A 19,326-nucleotide genomic window follows, 5' to 3' on the forward strand; every position below is an offset into this window, starting at 1 on the left:
CAAAATGCATTGCCATATGATGTCTGTTCAAAAAATTCTGTAACATTCGTAATTTTGCGCCATTGGTGTGTTAGAGCGAAATGCGATTGGCATTCCTGCACATACCTGTGTTTAAAGTGTAGCTACTGGAAGTTTCATTGTTGTATGTCTGTTAGTTATTGTTCAGTGCTGTATTGAGTAGAACGTTGTGTTGCATAGTTTGCGAATATCGAGATGGCGGGGTTAGAGGAGCAATGTGTCTGCATTAAATTTTGCGTGAACGTCAAGAAAACCTTTAGAGACACATGAAAATATGCAGGATGCCTATGGTGATGAGTGTGTAAGTTATACCTGGTGTTATGAATGGTTCACATGTTTAAAAAATGGAAGGAACATCAACGAAATTGTGCGTGCCAATCAAAGACTGACTATCCAAGATATTGCAGAAGAATGTAGCATTTCAGTTGGATCGTGGCATGATATCCTGTGAGAGAAACGGCCTGAAATGTGGTGGGACAGTTCATGGCTCTCCCATCACGATAACGCATCTCCACATTCATCCCCATTGGCGCGTACTATTGCACAAAAAACAAAATGACTGTGCTGCCGCATCCTTCGTACTCTCGAGACCTGGACCCTGCGGACTTTTCTTTTATATCCGAAGTTGAAAACCACATTGAAAGGACAAAGATTAGCAACAATAGATGAGATAAAAGAAAATTCACAGAAGGCATATCACATGACCCAAGAAGAGACATACCAAGACTGCTTCTGGAAGTGGAAATGGCGTTTGGAGCAGTGTATCAACTGTGGAAGAGAGTTTTCAAAGGAGACCATGCGCAGTTAGTAAAAGATAAGCACAAAAAAAATTTGTAGATAAAGTTCCAGAATTTTTTGAACAGGCTTCATATTGTACATTGAAAAGCATGGCTGCAAATTTCTAGGTACCATGTGTAATAGGGTGGCTCAGGTTGCATCCCGTGATGCTGCTATTCTTATGGTCTGTATGGAGTAGTGTAATGTTACCTGCACATGTAAAGTTAAGTTCAGTATGTTTCTTTATACTTCTACTGTTAAGCTCAGAATCCTTCATTTATTCACTTGATGTTTATTTAGTTTACGATATTACAAATCAGTCATTTAATAATGTTAGTGTAATAGTTACCAGCTTAAACGATGATGAGCACAGTTGTTTATTGAATAATGTTGTTTATAGAACCCACAAGCTGACCTACAGGCCCAAGACAGATGCCACCGCATAGGACAAACAAAGCCAGTTGTTGTTTATAGGCTAGTAACAACAGCGTCTATTGATGAAAAAATTGTCTCATTAGCTGAGGCAAAGAGAAAACTGGAAAGGATGGTCATTCATAAAGGTAAGCAGCTAAAATAAATAAATTATCCATTTTATATGGAACTTATTTCTAATTCACGAGTAACCAAAACTGGTACACATTCCATATTTATATGCATTAAAAGTTGGCATAAGTGACTTGGACAACTTTTCATTTAATGTTGGTAAACCTACACAATACTGGTTAGTCTTCACTATTATCCCAGCTGTATTTTTAACACATTTAGAATAATATGCAGTCAGTCATAATTTGTATTAAGTAAGCCAACAAATCATTTGGGGGGGGGGGGGGATATGAAGGTTTTTCTCAGTAAGTGTTCAAATTTGTGAAATCATGATGCAACATACACTAATATTTTTTCTTTTTGATGTTGAATTGTTTATTTCTGCTTTCAAGCAGAGCTGTTAACTACGACATTATTTAAATTTCTAGGGAAATTCAAAGGAAATGTAGAGCAGAAAGCAGAGGTTGTGGATCTGGAGGAACTGAAAAACTTGTTGAATTCGTCTGACGAGAGAAAAGTGGTTCATTCAGAAGGATCTGGTGAGTTATTAGATTACCATATTTATTTATTCATAGGAGAGGTCCATGTTTCTGTCTTTCAAGTGACTTTTTCATCTATGTACTTATATGTTACCACAGCCGGTTGTAACACAACTAATCATAAACTTGGGCCTGCTTTCTCTTGTGTGTATGTCTGTAATTACAATGCCTGACAAAAGAGTGAAGCACGTTGAAGGGAAGGAGAAACACACTGAAATTTCATGGGTTGAGAGAATATGTGATATTTCAGTGAGTCAAATTTACAAAGAACTTCGAAGTAAGAGTCCATTTATCAGTATGACTTTACTCTGCCTCTAACCTGGAGATATGCACCGATTTGGTTGGGAAGGTACCACCCATATTCTATCAGGGACAGATCTTTGGCTGTTGATGAGCATGGGAGTGCCTCAACATCATGTAGACAGTTCGTAGAGACTCATACTGTGAATGAATGAGCATTGTCCTTCTGAAAATGGCACCATGAAACTGTCACATGAGAGAGAACACTTGAAGATGTAGGATGTCTGTGATGAACTGTTGTGCTGTCAGAGTTCCCTCAATCACTGACGCTGATAAGCTTACTGTTTAGTGTCCCTAACCCACACTCAATCAGTACCAGGTGATTGAAGCTGTACCCAGTGATTTGCCACGCCATGGTGCCAGGAGCAACACCATTCTGTCTCATCAGAGCAGTAGAAGAACGGGACCTCTCTCCAAGTCGCTGCCATACTTCTTGACACTGGTTATCTGGTAGTACAGAACTGCGATTAATCACTGAATGCCATGCGACATGATACATCAGCAGTCCTTGTTTCCCGATCACAGCATCACTCCAAATGCAGTCGTTTCTCGTGGTGTTAAAGCCTACACATGGGACAGTAATTCCATAGTCTAGCTTCTGCCAGTCTCCGACCAGTCTGCATCTATGTCTTCATATATATTTCTAGAGCCACTGTATGGGGGCATCAGTCTACATCTGTATCAGCATACATACTCCACAAACTACCATACAGTGCATTGTTGCAGGAACCTTGTATCCCTACTACTCATATCCTTTTGTGTACTATTATCAGTTAGAAAGAGGGAAAAATGATTGTCTATATGCTTCCCTATGAGCCCTAATTTCTCTTATCTTCATGCTGATTGAACCTTGTGGTAACAAATCTAGTGGCCTACCTCCAAATTTTTTTAATGTCTTCTGTAATCCAATCTGGTGGGGCTCCCAAAAACTCTACAGGATTTTTGAATGACTCGAACTAGTGTTCTATATGTGGCCTCCTTTATATGTCAACCACACTTTTCCTAAAATTCTCCCAATAAACCCATATGTCAACCAAACTTTCCTAAAGTTCTCCCAATAGACCAAAGTCGACCATTTGCCTTCCATACTACTGTCCTTATGTAATCAGAGAAACTCTTTGACCTCTAACATCACAATACAGTAAAATCCAACTTTAATTTTCAACTAGAAGTACTGTCTAAAATACTGTTTTATTTTAAAATAATAAAAAAAGAAACACACTCAAAAGCCATTGTATGGTAAGAAATTGTTACTGTTGGGGAATTTTTAACATCTGTAAATACATTCTTACAGTATTGCACTGACATGCAACTGATTTGTTCTTAGCTGTGTTAAACATGAGTAATCACGCAGTAAAAAATGTTCTGTTCTTAAGCAGATTGAAAAAAAGTCTATCAAGTGTTCTTTTTCTTAGCAGATGACAACCTTCATTTTGCCATGTTAGTCCACCATTTCCTAATTGACAAAATGTTTGTTGGTGTAGATGTAGAACTATGTTTACTGTATTAAAGGGCTATATCAGACCCATTTTAAGCATCTGTCTGTTGCACTCAAGCTTAGGGTCACTGTCTTCTTGTTGTCATTACTCTTTTTGTTCTCGTCAATTGTTAGTGTGTCAGTGAGTTAGTCATCAGTTAATTCTACTTCCACCATCCAGTCAATGTCAGCTTTACTGAGCCACTCATTTAGGTCACTGGGCTCAACGTCCGGCTGTAAAGAGAGTGCCACATGTGAACATTTATTTGCTGCCTTACTTAAGTTTTACACTCCTCAGTATGCAAGACAAACATTGTCACTAATTTGTTAAACAAATTGGGTGCACAACACTTATTGATCGAGTTAGAAACAAGTTATTTCATACTAAAACTGACTCAACTGTCGCACCTAGCAATAGTCAACTGCATACTGATGCATATCTCAGATGGTAAGTCACTGACAAGCCTAGATCTGACTGAGCAGTTGCCTGCCTACATAAACAAACATTGGAAGTGGGAGGGTTGGACAAAGTGAGTCGGACCATCCGAGGGCAGATTAGCAAGGTTGTACTTTACAAACACATAAGTTTGGCTGAGAAACCCTTACACAGCCCCCATAGAGTCCCGATTTCTCCTCATGTGATTTCCTTATACTTGGAGTCGTGAAGAAAGACATTCATGGTCATCTATTTCCTTTGGACAAAGAGGTTCACGCCTGAGTACAATAATGGTTCTGTAGGAAACTGCAAACATTTTCCCATGAAGGCATTGACCTCTTGTCTCACAATGGGGTAAATTTATTAACAATTATAGCAATTGCTCCTGAAATAATAAACATTGTACTTAGTTATGAAAATGATGGATTGCTACTCACCATCTAGTGGAGATTTTACGGGTAGGTTTGATCATCACGCGAGTGTTACGGAAATGCTTCAGGAACTCGGGTGGGAGTCTCTAGAGGAAAGGAGGCGTTCTTTTCGTGAATCGCTACTGAGGAAATTTAGAGAACCAGCATTTGAGGCTGACTGCAGTACAATTTTACTGCCGCCAACTTATATTTCGCGGAAAGACCGCAAAGATAAGAGAGATTAGGGCTCGTACAGAGCCATATAGGCAGTCATTTTTCCCTCGTTCTGTTTGGGGAGTGGAAAAGGGGAGAAGATGCTAGTTGTGGTATGGGGTACCCTCCGCCATGCACCATATGGTGGATTGCAGAGTATGTATGTAGATGTAGATGTTGAGTTGCTGACAGACACAGCAGAAATATTGCTAAGCAAGTAAGCTTTCAGTAAAAAGGCCTCCTTCTGAATTACACACACACACACACACACACACACACACACACTCATGCAAACACAATTCACACACATGTGAGAACTCTCTCTGGTTGTTGAGACCAGACTGTGAGCAACAGCGCTTGATGGGAGAAGCAGTCTTGGTGGTGGGATAAAGAGGCGTCTGGGGCAGGGAGAGGGGGGAGGGAGAAGAGTGATAGCAGGGTAGGGGTGGGGGACGGCTGATTGCTGCTAGCGGGATCACACAGGGATGAGGTGAGGAGGGGATAGGTCAGCTAGGTGCAGTCTGGAGGTTAGACGAAGGGCGGGGGGATGGGAAAGGAGAGAAATAAGAGACGTAGGTGCGTAGATGAAATAGAAGGCCGTGTAGTGCTGGAGTGGGAACAGAGAAGGGGATAGGTGAGGGAGGACAGTGACTAACGAAGGTTGAGGGTTAGAGGAACGTAGGATATATTGCAGGGAGAGTTACTACTTGCTCAGTTTAGAAAAGCTGATATTGGTGGGCAGTGTCCAGGAGGCACATGCTGTGAAGCAGTAATTGAAATGAAGAATGTTGTGTTGGGCAGCATGTTCAGCAACTAAGTGATCCAGCTGTTTCTTGGCCATAGCTTGTTGGAGACCATTCATTCACACAGCTTGTTGATTGTCGTGCCCTCATAGAACTGCAGACAGTGGTTGCAGCTTAGTTTGTGGATCACGAGTGATTTCACAGGTAGCTGTGCCTTTGATGGGATAGATGATGCTTGTGACCAGATTAGAGTAGGTGTTGATGGGAGAATGTATGGGACAGGTCTTGCATCTAGGTCTATTGCAGGAAAATGAGCTGTGAGGCAAGGGTAGGGAGCAGGGGTTGTGTACAGACGGAAGAGGATATTATGTAATTTTGATGGGTGGTGGAATACCACTTAAAGGGGTGGGAAGGATAATGGATAAGACATTCATCATTTCAGGGCACGAATAGAGATAATTTAAAATCCTGCAGAGAATATGATTGATCTAGTTCTGGTGGTAAGTCACAAGTGGAATGCTCCTCTATGGCTGGACAGGGGGACTTGGTGGTGGGTCACTGGAGAGATAAGGCATGGAAGATTTGTTTCTGTACAAGGTTGGGAGGGTAATTATGGTTTGTGAAGGCCTCATTGAGACCTTTGGTATATTTCGAGAGGACTGCTTGTCACTACAGATGCAATGGCCATGGGGGCTAGACTGTATGGAAGAGACTTCTTAATATGAAAGGAATGACAGCTTTCGAAGTGGTTGGTAGGTTTGATTTGGACGGAGGTACTTATATAGCCATCTTTCAGGTGCAGGTGGGTTGAAGAGGAGCAGGTGAAGCAAACGGGGGAGAGGGTATCGAGGGTCTGGAAGAATATGGATAGAGAGCCCTCAACCTCGATCCAGATCATGAAGACATCATCAGTGAATATGTACCAGGTGATTGGTTGGGTATTCTTGGTGGTTAGGATGATTCTCCTCTAAATGGCCCATGAATAGTTTGGCATAAGATGGTGCCATGAGGCTACCCATTGCTGTACCCGGATCTGTTTGTAGGTGATGCCTTCAAAGGAGAAGTAAATGTGAGAGAGGATATAGTTGGTCAGAGGACGAGGAAAGAGGTCGTAGGTCCAATAAGTTGTGAAAGATAATGTTCAATAGTGACAAGGCCATGTGGTAAAGGAGCAGACTGTAGCAACTGAATTGTATTCTCCTTCAGGGTGTTGACGAACCCTTTGCTGTGACCTGAAATTAAATGTCCTTTTCACCCCTCTCACAATGCTATTCTGCCGCCCACTGAACCTACACAATATCCTTGTCCATCCCTACTCAACCCCTGCGCCCATTCCCTTGCCTCATGGCTCATATCCCTGTAATAGACCTAGTTGCAAGACCTATCCCATACATCCTCCATCCAGTCCAGTGACAAGCATCAACAATACCATCCAAGCCAGGGCTACCTGTGAAACTAGCCATGTGATCTACAAGCTGAGCTGCAACCACTGTGCTGCATTCTACATGGGGATGACAGTCAACAAGCTGTCTGTCCACTTGATTGGCCACTTACAACCTGTGGCCAAGAAACAACTGGACCACCCTGTTGCTAAGCACACTGCCATACACGACGTTCTTTATTTCAGTGACTGCATCACAGCCTATGCTACCTGGATCCTACCCACCAACGCCAGCTTTTCTGAATTGTGCAGATGGGAACTCTCCCTGCAATATAACCTCCATTCCTGTTAACCCTCTTGGCCTCAACCTTCATTAGTCATTGACCCTACCCATCTAGCCTCTTCCCTGTTTCAATTACAGCACTACACAGCTCTCTATTCCATCAACGCACCCAGTCTTTTCACTTCTCTCCTTTTCCAGTACCTCCTCTCTCTGCCCACCCTCTGTCTAACCTCCCAACTGCACCAGCTGCCCTACTCTCCCCCCCTGCATGCTCCCATTAGCAGCACTTCACCGTCACCCACCCTTACCCTGCTAACCCTCTGCCTCCCCGACCCAGCCTCCTAGTTACCCCCACCCAATCGCCTCTCCCATCATGTGCTGCTACTCTAGTCCAGCTTCAGCATTCAGAGATAGTGTGTGTGTGTGTGTGTGTGTGTGTGTGTGTGGGTGGGTGGGGTCTTTTTTTCGACAAAGACCTTGTTGGCCAAAAGCTCATTGTGTGACAGTCTTTTTTGTTGGGCCTAGCCACATCTCAGCATCTCCACTATATAGTGAGTTCACATGTATTTAACATGTATTTGTACACACATTTCATCTGTGTATCTAGTTAATTTTGCCCTGCAGTTTCATTTTCATGCAGCTCATTGTTTACAATGTCGGATGTCGTGGACTATGTGCTCTACAAGGATATAATTTTACAGGTACATTCAATGTTATATGTGGCTACTGGCTGCAAAATATGTTGCAAATAGAGTGAGTAGTAAAGCAGTGGTAAATTGAAATGTCATGCTTCATGCAGCAGTTTTACTCTGTGAACTGTGGAAATGTAGTACGTGATAAACTTTTTGCCTTTCATCATTTTGTGGTATTTGTATGGAGTGTAGCCATGTATGGAAGTGAAACGTGGACGATAACCAGTTTGGACAAGAAGAGAATAGAAGCTTTTGAAATGTGGTGCTACTGAAGAATGCTGAAGATAAGGTGGGTAGATCACGTAACTAATGAGGAGGTATTGAATAGGATTGGGGAGAAGAGAAGTTTGTGGCACAACTTGACTAGAAGAAGGGATCGGTTGGTAGGACATGTTTTGAGGCATCAAGGGATCACAAATTTAGCATTGGAGGGCAGCGTGGAGGGTAAAAATCGTAGAGGGAGACCAAGAGATGAATACACTAAGCAGATACAGAAGGATGTAGGTTGCAGTAGGTACTGGGAGATGAAGAAGCTTGCACAGGATAGAGTAGCATGGAGAGCTGCATCAAACCAGTCTCAGGACTGAAGACCACAACAACAACAACAACATTTTGTGGTTGTCAATGAGAGAAAGTTTCACAAAGGTTAAATTTTGTGTCAAGATTGTAGAAAGTCTCTTAAGTGCTCCCATTCTCAAATAAGGGATGACTAAACTATGGGTATTCACATGTCGTGGACTAAAATGCTTTTTCAACCCCACACCCACCCATACCCCTTTCATGGGTGGCTTGTTCTTACCTCCACAGTTATTCTTTCCACACAGTAAGTGATATATGTACCAATTGTTTCTAATCCAGGCTCTCCTTCTCCTTCCTTTTTTTATTTTATTTTATGTTTTAAGTCCACTCAGTTACAGAATTAAAATATTGAAATGAAGATTTTTGTAGGTACACTGTGCAGTGCCTCAAGTATGCCTGTTGATTGCATCATGTCGCACTTGTCAGTCTTGAGTGCTCAGTAAGCATGTAGACATACCTAGAACAAGTCTCCCACCAAGTGTGAAGCGTGCACAGTCACTCAGTTGCTTCATGCTGAGGGGTGCAATGCACTTGAAGTTTATCAGTGAATGAGTAATGTTTATGGTGAAACTTTCATGAGGGACAGCAAAATGTTGCAGTGTTCAGGAACTTCGAGACATACAGATGTTCGTGATGTAGGTGATCAGAGAAGGAAGCGAGTGTCAACTGCTCTTATTGACTGAGTGGAAGAGGTGATTCAAGGAAATAGTTGGTTTCATAATTTTTGTGTTCAGTAATTTGTTTTCCAATATTTCAAGTTCAACTCTCTATGCCATCTTGAGTGAGAGACTTAAAGTACTTCAAACTCGGTGTGAGATGGTTACCCAAGACAGTGTCCGACTGTCACAAAATAAAGTGAATGGGTACTGCCTTAACATTTCTCTAATGCTAAGACGACGGAGAGAATTTTTTGAACAGAATGTTCACAGTGGATAAGAAATGGGTCCATTTCGAAAATGAAGAAACGAGCAATGCAAACAGTGGATGTATTTTTATTGCGAGAGTAAACCAAAGAAGAGCAAGTCAATCTTTCCCATCAGAAGGTTTGTGGTTACTGTGTTCTGGAAACGAACAGGAAGTTTTTTTGGTGTAATTCATGGAACGTGACACAACCATCACTGCAGCCTCACACAGCATGACTCTTCAATGTCTGTGAAGGACAATTCAGAACAAGCAAAAAGGAATGTTGTCATCAGGCATTGTCCTTCTTTATGTCAGTGCTCAATCACACACCACAGTTGCAACAAAGACACCCCATGCCCAGACTTGGCTCCCTCTGCTTTTCATGTCATTGCTCACATGAAAGCATTTTTTCCACAGACAACGAGCTGCAGACCAGTGTAGAGAATTGGCTGAAAGCACAGGTGGCTGCCTTCTATGACAAGGATATCAGAAAATTGGCCCACACTATGACAAATGTCCTTTGAGTGGCAGCTGTAGAAAAGTAGCTGGAAGTTGTAACTAAATGTTGCAAATAAGATTTTTTAATTTTCACTTTGGTTTCCATTTCATGATTGGTCAAACCTAAAGAAAGGGGAAGGGGAGAGGGAGGAGTCCTCTTCTATTAAACTATGAAGCAGCAAAAATGGTGACTGTAGAGACAAGTCTAGAAAGTTGCTACTCCACCTCTTCTGCCCCCTTCTTTCACTGGTGACTTTGTTGTCCACCTTAGTTATAACAAGTTGGGAGCCTTTGGCTCATGGGTGGTGAGCTGAACGTTCATCCTGAAAATTATATAATGACAAAAATTGGTGTATACAACATTAAAGTAAACATTTTATAGCCAGAAACAGATGAAGACCTACTCTAATCAATTTGTTATGGTTATGAAACCATGCTGAGAGAATGCTTGGTGATACAGTAGCCTCTCCACTTTCATGTATTCTCATGTGATTTGGAAGGTATATTACAGCCAAATACTGAACATTAGTACTATTCATACGTTATTATAAAGCTATTTCAGTCTAGGTTATGTGAACATTTAATTGTTCCTTAGCTTTTTGCATTACTTTAAACCTTGGTACAAAGTAGAAGCGATGGGTATTGTACTCCCCATGAGTAAGACCAATAAACAAGCCAGCATAGGCTGTGTACATCTGACAGCAGTCTTACCTCATATTGATGAAATTTTGGAGGGAAAGAGGAAATGATAGGTAAGGGAGTGAAGAGAGGCGACTTCCACTGTTGCCTTTTCTGTATCTGAATCCCAAAGGTATCAGAATTTCGTACCCTCAGTTGGTTGCCCCCTTTGAAAGCAATTTTATCATGTAAAGTCTCTGCCACCTTTGGCCCAGTTGTAAAGTTCCAATACAGTATGATAAACATCTCTCAAGACGTAGTCCAAATAAGTGACATGTTTTCCACTAATATCTTTCCTTGGGGATTCCCTGTGCTCCTGCAGATATTTTCTATGCTGTTTGTAGAAGAAACACTACATGCCTCACTGCAACATTCTGCGGTGATAATAAGATTTGCTCTCTTCTAACATTGTCCTCAAGGTCATAAGGAAATTTGAATACCTTACATGTGATTCCTTTTGTTTGGCTTTGTGTGTCTTGAAACTGTCATCTTAACACACAAAAACCAAAATAACAATACTATCAATGAGAACCTCTGTTCTCTCCACACACACACATCATTTCCATACAGCAGACACGTAAGCAAATGCTGTGTAGTAATAAAGTTCCAAAACGATGCTGGCAGCATTGCTACATGAAACCTTCTAAGGATAGGTGTTCATTTGGCAGACATTGCTTACTACAGTGTGGCCTGGATGGCGGAAATGAACCCTACTGCAACTGTGTGCACTTTTTTGTGGATCAATCTGGATTAGGCCAAAGGCTTATAATTACCTCTGTTTCTAAGCAGAAACAGAAGCAAGATGAGGGTTGGGAGAAGTTACCTACCTCTCTTAGCTGCTGTAGTATAGCATAAAGATTTGAGCACAAAACAACAACATAGACAAAATTAACTTAAAAATTACATAATAAAGTAAAATTTAATTTTTTTTTTTGGTCCAATGTTGTAGACCTACTAATCAGTTTTCAGGATATTACATGTGAAAAAAATTAAAATATACACTATCATAAATGTTGAAAATAATTTAATGAGATACTTTGCTTTGTGTGTGGTCGGCAACTCTATTGTAATGTGGTAAATAACTTGTCAGAGCCAACTTTACATTGTCTGAAAGGTGAGGATCAATCAGTTTATTTCTGCGCATAGGTTTCACTATCTTGATTGTGGAAAATGATGTCTACATAGGTAAGTTGATAAAAAAATCCAAAAATAAAGTGCCACTTTTAAATGTAAGTGTAAGTTTTTACACCCGCTAATTACCGAAAGTTATCTTTATTGTATTCAGACTTTGAGGAAGAGTCATTTTGAAATTGAATTGTTTCCTCTTTATGTCTAGTCTCACTACAAGAGAAAGAGTACAAATTTAGCCACAAATACCTTCCATATCCACTTTTTATAAAGATCGAACTATGAAAGCTAGAAAAGGTTCTGTTGCCTTGAAATCTGAAAATTGGTTTTCAAACTCTGTTTTCAGTGCAGTCAGGTTGACTGTGTACTACTTTGCAGCTGGTTGATCCAACTGTTCTGACGTCATTTGAGGAAAGAGGTTCACGTTTAATTTCTGTGACCGTCCTATCCAAAGAACACTTCATAGAAGATATGAGTTATGACAGTTTAGTTTTTTCCTTGTAGTTCCTTGTTTAACCCTATAAGTTACAAATAACAGATCCAACAACCAGCTCAAATCATATAGTTCTGAGTAATCATCCTCCTTTTTAGGCACAAAAGATTTTATCAGTGGTAAAAGTTCTGTAAATCTGTTTACAACCCTACCTCTACTCATCCATCAAACTTCGGTGTGCAATATCAGGTCTTCATAGTGGCTATTGAATTCTTCAGATAACTCAATAAACTTTCTTCGCTGAAGTGTTTGTGAGTAAATTGAATTCACAATTTTTGAGACAATACTGATAACATGCTATTTTCAAAATATGCCTGCACAGCAATTGCTGATTGATGCACAGTACAGTGATACTTAAAGAAACGCAGGAAAGCAACCCACTCACGATAACAAATCTTGTGCATTTGCCTACCATGCGAGGTGCTCCATTAGTAGTAATAGACCCAAGTTTCTTAACTGGCAAATCAGTTTCAGAAATGATTTGAATGCATTGTAAAAAACTTCTCCTTGTGTAGCATCTTTCAGGGTCAAAATTGTAAGGAAGTCTTCTTTTACACTGCATTATTAAAATATCGGTCTTACAAAAATAACAACTTGAGATGAATTGACTACGTCCACTGACTCTTCTAACTGCAATGAGAAACACAAGCAGGATTGCAAATCTGTTTACAGTTTACCTTTTATATATTTTTTCACCATTAATTCTAATTTTCTTGTTGCAGTAGGTCTTAAGAGACGTGTCTCTGATTGCTGATATTATCTATGACTTGTTTCTAAAGGACTCACTAGTTGCCAGGAAATGCTCCTTGACAGCTGTGCCCTGGCAGCACTCTTTGACAACTGTGCCATCATCAAATTATTCTACATCTACATCCATACTCCGCAAGCCTCCTGACAGTGTGTGGCGGAGGGTACCTTGAGTACCTCTATCGGTTCTCCCTTCTATTCCAGTCTCGTATTGTTCGTGGAAAGAAGGATTGTTGGTATGCCTCTGTGTGGGCTGTAATCTCTCTGATTTTATCCTCATGGTCTCTTGTCGAGATATACGTAGGAGGGAGCAATATACTGCTTGACTCCTCGGTGAAGGTATGTTCTCGAAACTTCAACAAAAGCCCGTACCGAGCTACTGAGTGTCTCTCCTGCAGAGTCTTCCACTGGAGTTTATCTGTCATCTACGTAACGCTTTAGCGATTACTAAATGATACTGTAACGAAGCGCGCTGCTCTCCGTTGGATCTTCTCTATCTCTTCTATCAACCCTATCTGGTCCAGATCCCACACTGCTGAGCAGTATTCAAGCATTGGGCGAACAAGTGTACTGTAACCTACTTCCTTTGTTTTCGGATTGCATTTCCTTAGCATTCTTCCAATGAATCTCAGTCTGGCATCTGCTTTACCGACGATCAACTTTATATGATCATTCCATTTTAAATCGCTGCTAACACGTACTCCCAGATAATTTGTGGAATTAACTGCTTCCAGTTGCTGACCTGCTATATTGTAGCTAAATGACGAGGGATATTTCTTAATATGTATTCGCAGCACATTACACTTGTCTACACTGAGACTCAATTGCCATTCCCTGCACCATGCGTCAATTCGCTGCAGATCCTCCTGCATTTCAGTACAATTTTCCATTGTTACAACCTCTTGGTATACCACATCATCATCCGCAAAAAGCCTCAGTGAACTTCCGATGTCATCCACAAGGTCATTTATGTCTATTGTGAATGGCAACGGTCATACGACACTCCTATGCGGCACACCTGAAATCACTCTTACTTCGGAAGACTTCTCTCCATTGAGAATGACATGCTGCGTTCTGTTACCTAGGAACTCTTCAATCCAATCACACAATTGGTGTGATAGTCCAGATGCTCTTACTTTGTTCATTAAACGACTGTGGGGAACTGTATCGAACGCCTTGCGGAAGTCAAGAAACACGGCATCTACCTGGGAACCCGTGTCTATGGCCCTCTGAGTCTCGTGGACGAATAGCACGAGCTGGGTTTCACACGATCGTCTTTTTTTAAACCCATGCTGATTCTACAGAGTAGATTTCTAGTCTCCAGAAAAGTCATTATACTCGAACGTAATACGTGTTCCAAAATTCTACAACTGATAGACGTTAGAGATATAGGTCTATAGTTCTGCACATCTGTTCGACGTCCCTTCTTGAAAACGGGAATGACCTGTGCCCTTTTCCAATCCTTTGGAATGCTACGCTCTTCTAGAGACCTACGGTACACCGCTGCAAGAAGGGGGGCAAGTTCCTTTGTGTACTCTGTGTAAAATCGAACTGGTATCCCATCAGGTCCAGTGGCCTTTCCTCTTTTGGGCGATTTTAATTGTTTCTCTATCCCTCTGTGATCTATTTCGATATCTACCATTTTGACATCTGTGCAACAATCTAGAGAAGGAACTACAGTGCAGTCTTCCTCTGTGAAACAGCTTTGGACAAAGACATTTAGTATTTCGGCCTTTAGTCTGTCATCCTCTGTTTCAGTACCATTTTGGTCACAGAGTGTCTGGACATTTTGTTTTGATCCACCTACCGCTTTGACATAAGACCAAAATGTCTTAAGATTTTCTGCCAAGTCAGTACATAGAACTTTGCTTTTGATTTCATTGAACGCCTCTCGCATAGCCCTCCTCACACTACATTTCGCTTTGTGTAATTTTTGTTTGTCTTCAAGGCTATGGCTATGTTTATGTTTGCTGTGAAGTTCCCTTTGCTTCCACAGCAGTTTTCTAACTCGGTTGTTGTACCACGGTGGCTCTTTTCCATCTCTTACGATCTAGCGTGACACATACTCATCTGACGCATCTTGTACGATGTTTTTGAACTTTGTCCACTGATCCTCAACACTATCTGACAAAACTTTTGTGTTGAGCCATCAAGTACCTTGAAATCTGCTTTTTGTTACTTTTGCTAAACAGAAAAATCTTCCTACCTTTTTTAATATTTCTATTTATGACTGAAATCATCGCAGCAGTAACCGCTTTATGATTGCTGATTCCCTGTTCTGCGTTAACTGTTTAAAATAGTTCGAGTCTGTTTGTCACCAGAAGGTCTAATGTGTTATCGCCACGAGTCGGTTCTCTGTTTAACTGCTCAAGGTAGTTTTCAGATAAAGCACTTAAAAAAATTTCACTAGATTCTTTGTCCCTGCCACTCGTTATGAACGTTTCAGTTTCCCAGCCTATATCCGGCAAATTAAAATCTCCACCCAGAACTATAACGTGGTGGGGAAATCTACTCGAAATATTTTCCAAATTATCCTTCAGGTGCTCAGCCACAACAGCTACTGAGCCAGGGGGCCTATAGAGACATCCAATTACTGTGTCTGAGCCTGCTTTAACTGTGACCTTCACCCAAATTATTTCACATTTCGGATCTCCGTCAATTTCCTTCGATACTATTGCACTTCTTATTGCTATAAACACGCCTTCCCCTTCACTGTCCAGCCTGTCTCTGCGGTATACATTCCAATCTGAGTTTAGGATCTCATTACTGTTTACATCTGGTTTCAGCCAACTTTCTGTCCCTAGTACTATGTGGGCATTGTGACTGTTTATTAAAGAGAGCAGTTCTGGGACCTTTCTATAGACGCTCCTGCAGTTTACTATTTAGCAGATTAATATTGTTATTCCCTGTTGCCTTTTGCATACTCCTACCTTGCTGTGTCTCAGGAGGCGTCTTGTTGGGCCTAGGGGGGGAATTCTCTAACCTAAAAGACCCACATGTGCACTCCACACATACTCCGCTACCCTAGTAGCCGCTTCCTGTGTGTAGTGCACGCCTGACCTATTCAGGGGGACCCTACATTCTCCACCCGATAGCGGAGGTCAAGAAATTTGCACCCCAGATCTCCGCAGAATCATCTGAGCCTCTGGTTTAAGCCTTCCACTCGGCTCCAAACCAGAGTTAGCTCAGATTCCGCCCCGCGAGCAAGGCTTTCCGCCTTCACCAACTCCACCAACCGCCTGTATGAACTGAGGATGACCTCTGAACCCAGACGGCAGGAGTCATTGGTGCTGACATGAGCAATAATTTGCAGTCGGGTGCACCCAGTACTCTCCATCGCCGCCGGCAGGGCCTCCTCCACATCTCGGATGAGACCCACTGGCAAGCAGACAGAGTGAACACCGGCCTTCTTCCCCGACCTTTCTGCTATTTCCCTAAGGGGCTCCATCACCCACCTAATATTGGAGCTCCCAATCACTAATACCCCCCCCCCCCCCCTCCCCCTCCCCCTCCCCGTGCCTGTTCGGACCTTGCTGAAGGAGCGGCCACATGTCTCGACAGCAGGGACAGTGGGTGAAGCATGTAACACCTGGGGTGTACGATGCGACACACCAGTCTCCCCACTGCCGCTACAAACCGAGGCAGCAGCCTGAAGACCACTGACCGCGGCCATCAACACGTTCAGCTGTTCGCGAACAGTGGCCAGCTCCTTCTGTGTCCATACACAGCAGTCACACATCCTATCCATCCTAAGAAATAAATTTACTGTAGAGTTAATCATCTTTTAACTAGACTGCTAATTCACTAAAGGCGGCTGATAGTTGACTAAACTGTGGTTACTAGACACTTCTTGTAGAAAATAGTGCTACGTGTCTCTGGACTGTATTCAAAACAAACACCAGCACTACTGGCACTATGGCTGACTAAAGGGACTCTCTCTGACCGTATTCAAAACAAACACGAAATCTATGGAATACTATTACTAGCACTCGACAATTTAAGCTTCCTAAAAGCAAAAACACACGGAAGAAAAAGTGACAAGTAAGAAAAATACAGTTAATACTTAAATTAACATAGCTCGTGCACAGTAGACGTGACACAGACGGCAGTTTTGCATGTTTCAGCAGTACTTCTGACAAACAAAATGATATCGTGTTCGATGAAAGCTTGTTTTGCGCAGGCTTTACAAAAGCTAACTGCTGCGATTGTAATTTACTTTCATGGTTACTAAGTTGCTTCCCCCACAGCTCACAACCAACAGCTGCTTCTGATTCGATGTCTTAGTGAACTGTTCTAAAATATTGTACAATATTTCCTTTTTGAGAATGGGTAATGTAGCATTACATGTCAAACGTCTATGTACACCTATCTTTGTGCTTTGTAACAAAAACCTGTTTGTCCCACTCACCATGGAAACAGTATGTTTTTGCGTTTAGCTGCACTCGTTTCTCTCAAACACATTAGTAATGGAGAACTGTAATATGTCACATGGGCTCCCTAATTGATCAGTAGCACTTGGCAGCAGTTGGGAGACTTCGTGCTGCAATGGTTAGGAGATGTTTGTTGCTAACTGTACAACATACTGTCTGCCAGTATTGACTGCATTGTCGCTGAGCTGTAGTGTCACTGCTGTGTGTATTGTTGAGCTGCTTTGATCACATTAAAGGTGGTGAAATGGAGATGGAGATGAGAGGCTGAGAGGTTGTTGTCAGATTTACTGGCCACAAATACTGTGTGAACCACTTAGTCAACAAACTGATATTTTACAAAAATAGCTCATTTTAACAGATTTCAGACAAACATTTTTAAAGACCAATTCATTAAGCCATGACAATCAACTGATAGACTGCAGTAGACAGGTGGAGCACATGTAGTATAGAGGATCTGCTGTAATGTTTATTTAATGCTTGCAGTTTTCTCTCATTATATTCACATTCTAATATGTGCCTAATATGCATACTGTGTACTGAAAATGTATATTAAATAATTAAAATCGGGCAACCTGAAATGACATGAAGACTTGTTATTCCTATATGGCATTAATTTTCTGCACATTTTCTTCCAGTTTTGACAGAGGAGGAGCTGTTAGTTCTGCTGGACAGGAGTGACCTCCTCTCACAAATGGAGAACAACAAATGATTACAGTCCTGGGAGTAAAGCAAATACTAGTCTGCACATGGCTTCTCGCAAAGAAATTGGAAGCTGGTTTTCTTCCTTGGTTCAGAAATGGACTACATCAAATCAGTATTTTTCTTGTTGTTAAATGTTAGAACATTAAATATTTACAAGATTTCAATGTCATTCCCTTTGTGTAGTTTTTGTTCACAATTGTGATATTGTAATGTTTGTGTGATAATACTCAATGTTGTAATTTATACAGTTCTTTTACAATAAAGCATTGTGAATTCTTGTTTTATTTAGATTGGAATCTGTTTATTCAGCTACATCTACATATACTCTCTGCAAGTTATTCTTCAGTGCATGGTGGAACTACTTCTCACAATAATTAGCCACTCCTTTTTCTATTTCATTCCTGTAAAGAAAAAATATCACCTTGTACATGTCCATTTGCGCTCCATCTCTAATGCCTTATTTTATTCTCATTTTTCCATACACAAAATGTTATTAGGATATTAGAATTGTTGCACAATCCAAATACAAATTATATTGATTTTCGAACAATCTTCTGCAAAAAAGAAGTCCCCTTTCTTCTAACGTGTCCCATTTTAAGTTCGCTAAGCGTCTTTGTTCATCTTTCATGAGGGATCTGTTGACCTACTAAGATTCTAGCCGTGCAATTCTGAATGTGTCGTACATCTGCTGTTGATAGGTCCCTAAACACTGAAGCAGTACTTAGAATAGACTAAAGTGTCTTGCGTACAGTTTCTTCTAACAGGCGTACAACAGTTCCTTGGTATGTTTCTACAGTATAACCCTGTTTCGTGCTGTCTACACCCTTTCTAATTGGTCCATTCAAATTTGCTATTTCATTATGTTAATTCACACCCACTTTTCATTGTCTTGATTATACATTTCCCACCATTTACACTTAATGGGTAAAAGCAATTGTGTAATTGGCATAAACTGATACTGGCATAGTGTTGGCCTTAGCTGTGGAATGTTTGTGGACATATACAACTAACTTTCTTGGACTCTGGGCTTCCTAGTTCTGAACTAGTAAAATCATTACAGTTTGTGCTGTTAATCCTTTGTGTCCCAACACTGTCAATCTAGCAATAACTATACTTTATGTAACATTATTCTTTGCCATTAACTCAAGGTCATGTCAGTGAACAGTGTCATGTTGGATTTACTGTATTTACTCGAATCTAAGCCGCACACGAATCTAAGCCGCACCTGAAAAATGAGACTAGAAATCAAGGAAAAAAAATTTCCCGAATCTAAGTTGCACCTGAAATTTGAGACTCGAAATTCAAGGGAGAGAAAAGTTTTAGGCCGCACCTCCAAATCGAAACAAAGTTGGGCCA

General features: G+C 41.2%; 1 protein-coding gene across 1 annotated transcript in view; it reads left to right on the forward strand.

The window, feature by feature from the left end:
- The window catches only part of LOC124619750 (lymphoid-specific helicase-like), a 161,727-nt gene extending 143,469 nt beyond the window's left edge, over window positions 1–18,258 (forward strand). Inside the window, exons 14-16 of the mRNA XM_047146329.1 lie at window positions 1,196–1,355; window positions 1,767–1,877; window positions 17,904–18,258. Of these exons, the coding sequence (XP_047002285.1) occupies window positions 1,196–1,355; window positions 1,767–1,877; window positions 17,904–17,977 (345 nt within the window). The 3' untranslated portion in view covers window positions 17,978–18,258. The remainder of the gene's footprint in view (window positions 1–1,195; window positions 1,356–1,766; window positions 1,878–17,903) is intronic.
- The last annotated feature ends 1,068 nt before the right edge of the window (window positions 18,259–19,326 follow it).

Source organism: Schistocerca americana, chromosome 6 (assembly GCF_021461395.2).
Source record: "Schistocerca americana isolate TAMUIC-IGC-003095 chromosome 6, iqSchAmer2.1, whole genome shotgun sequence".
Classification (NCBI taxonomy): domain Eukaryota; kingdom Metazoa; phylum Arthropoda; class Insecta; order Orthoptera; family Acrididae; genus Schistocerca; species Schistocerca americana.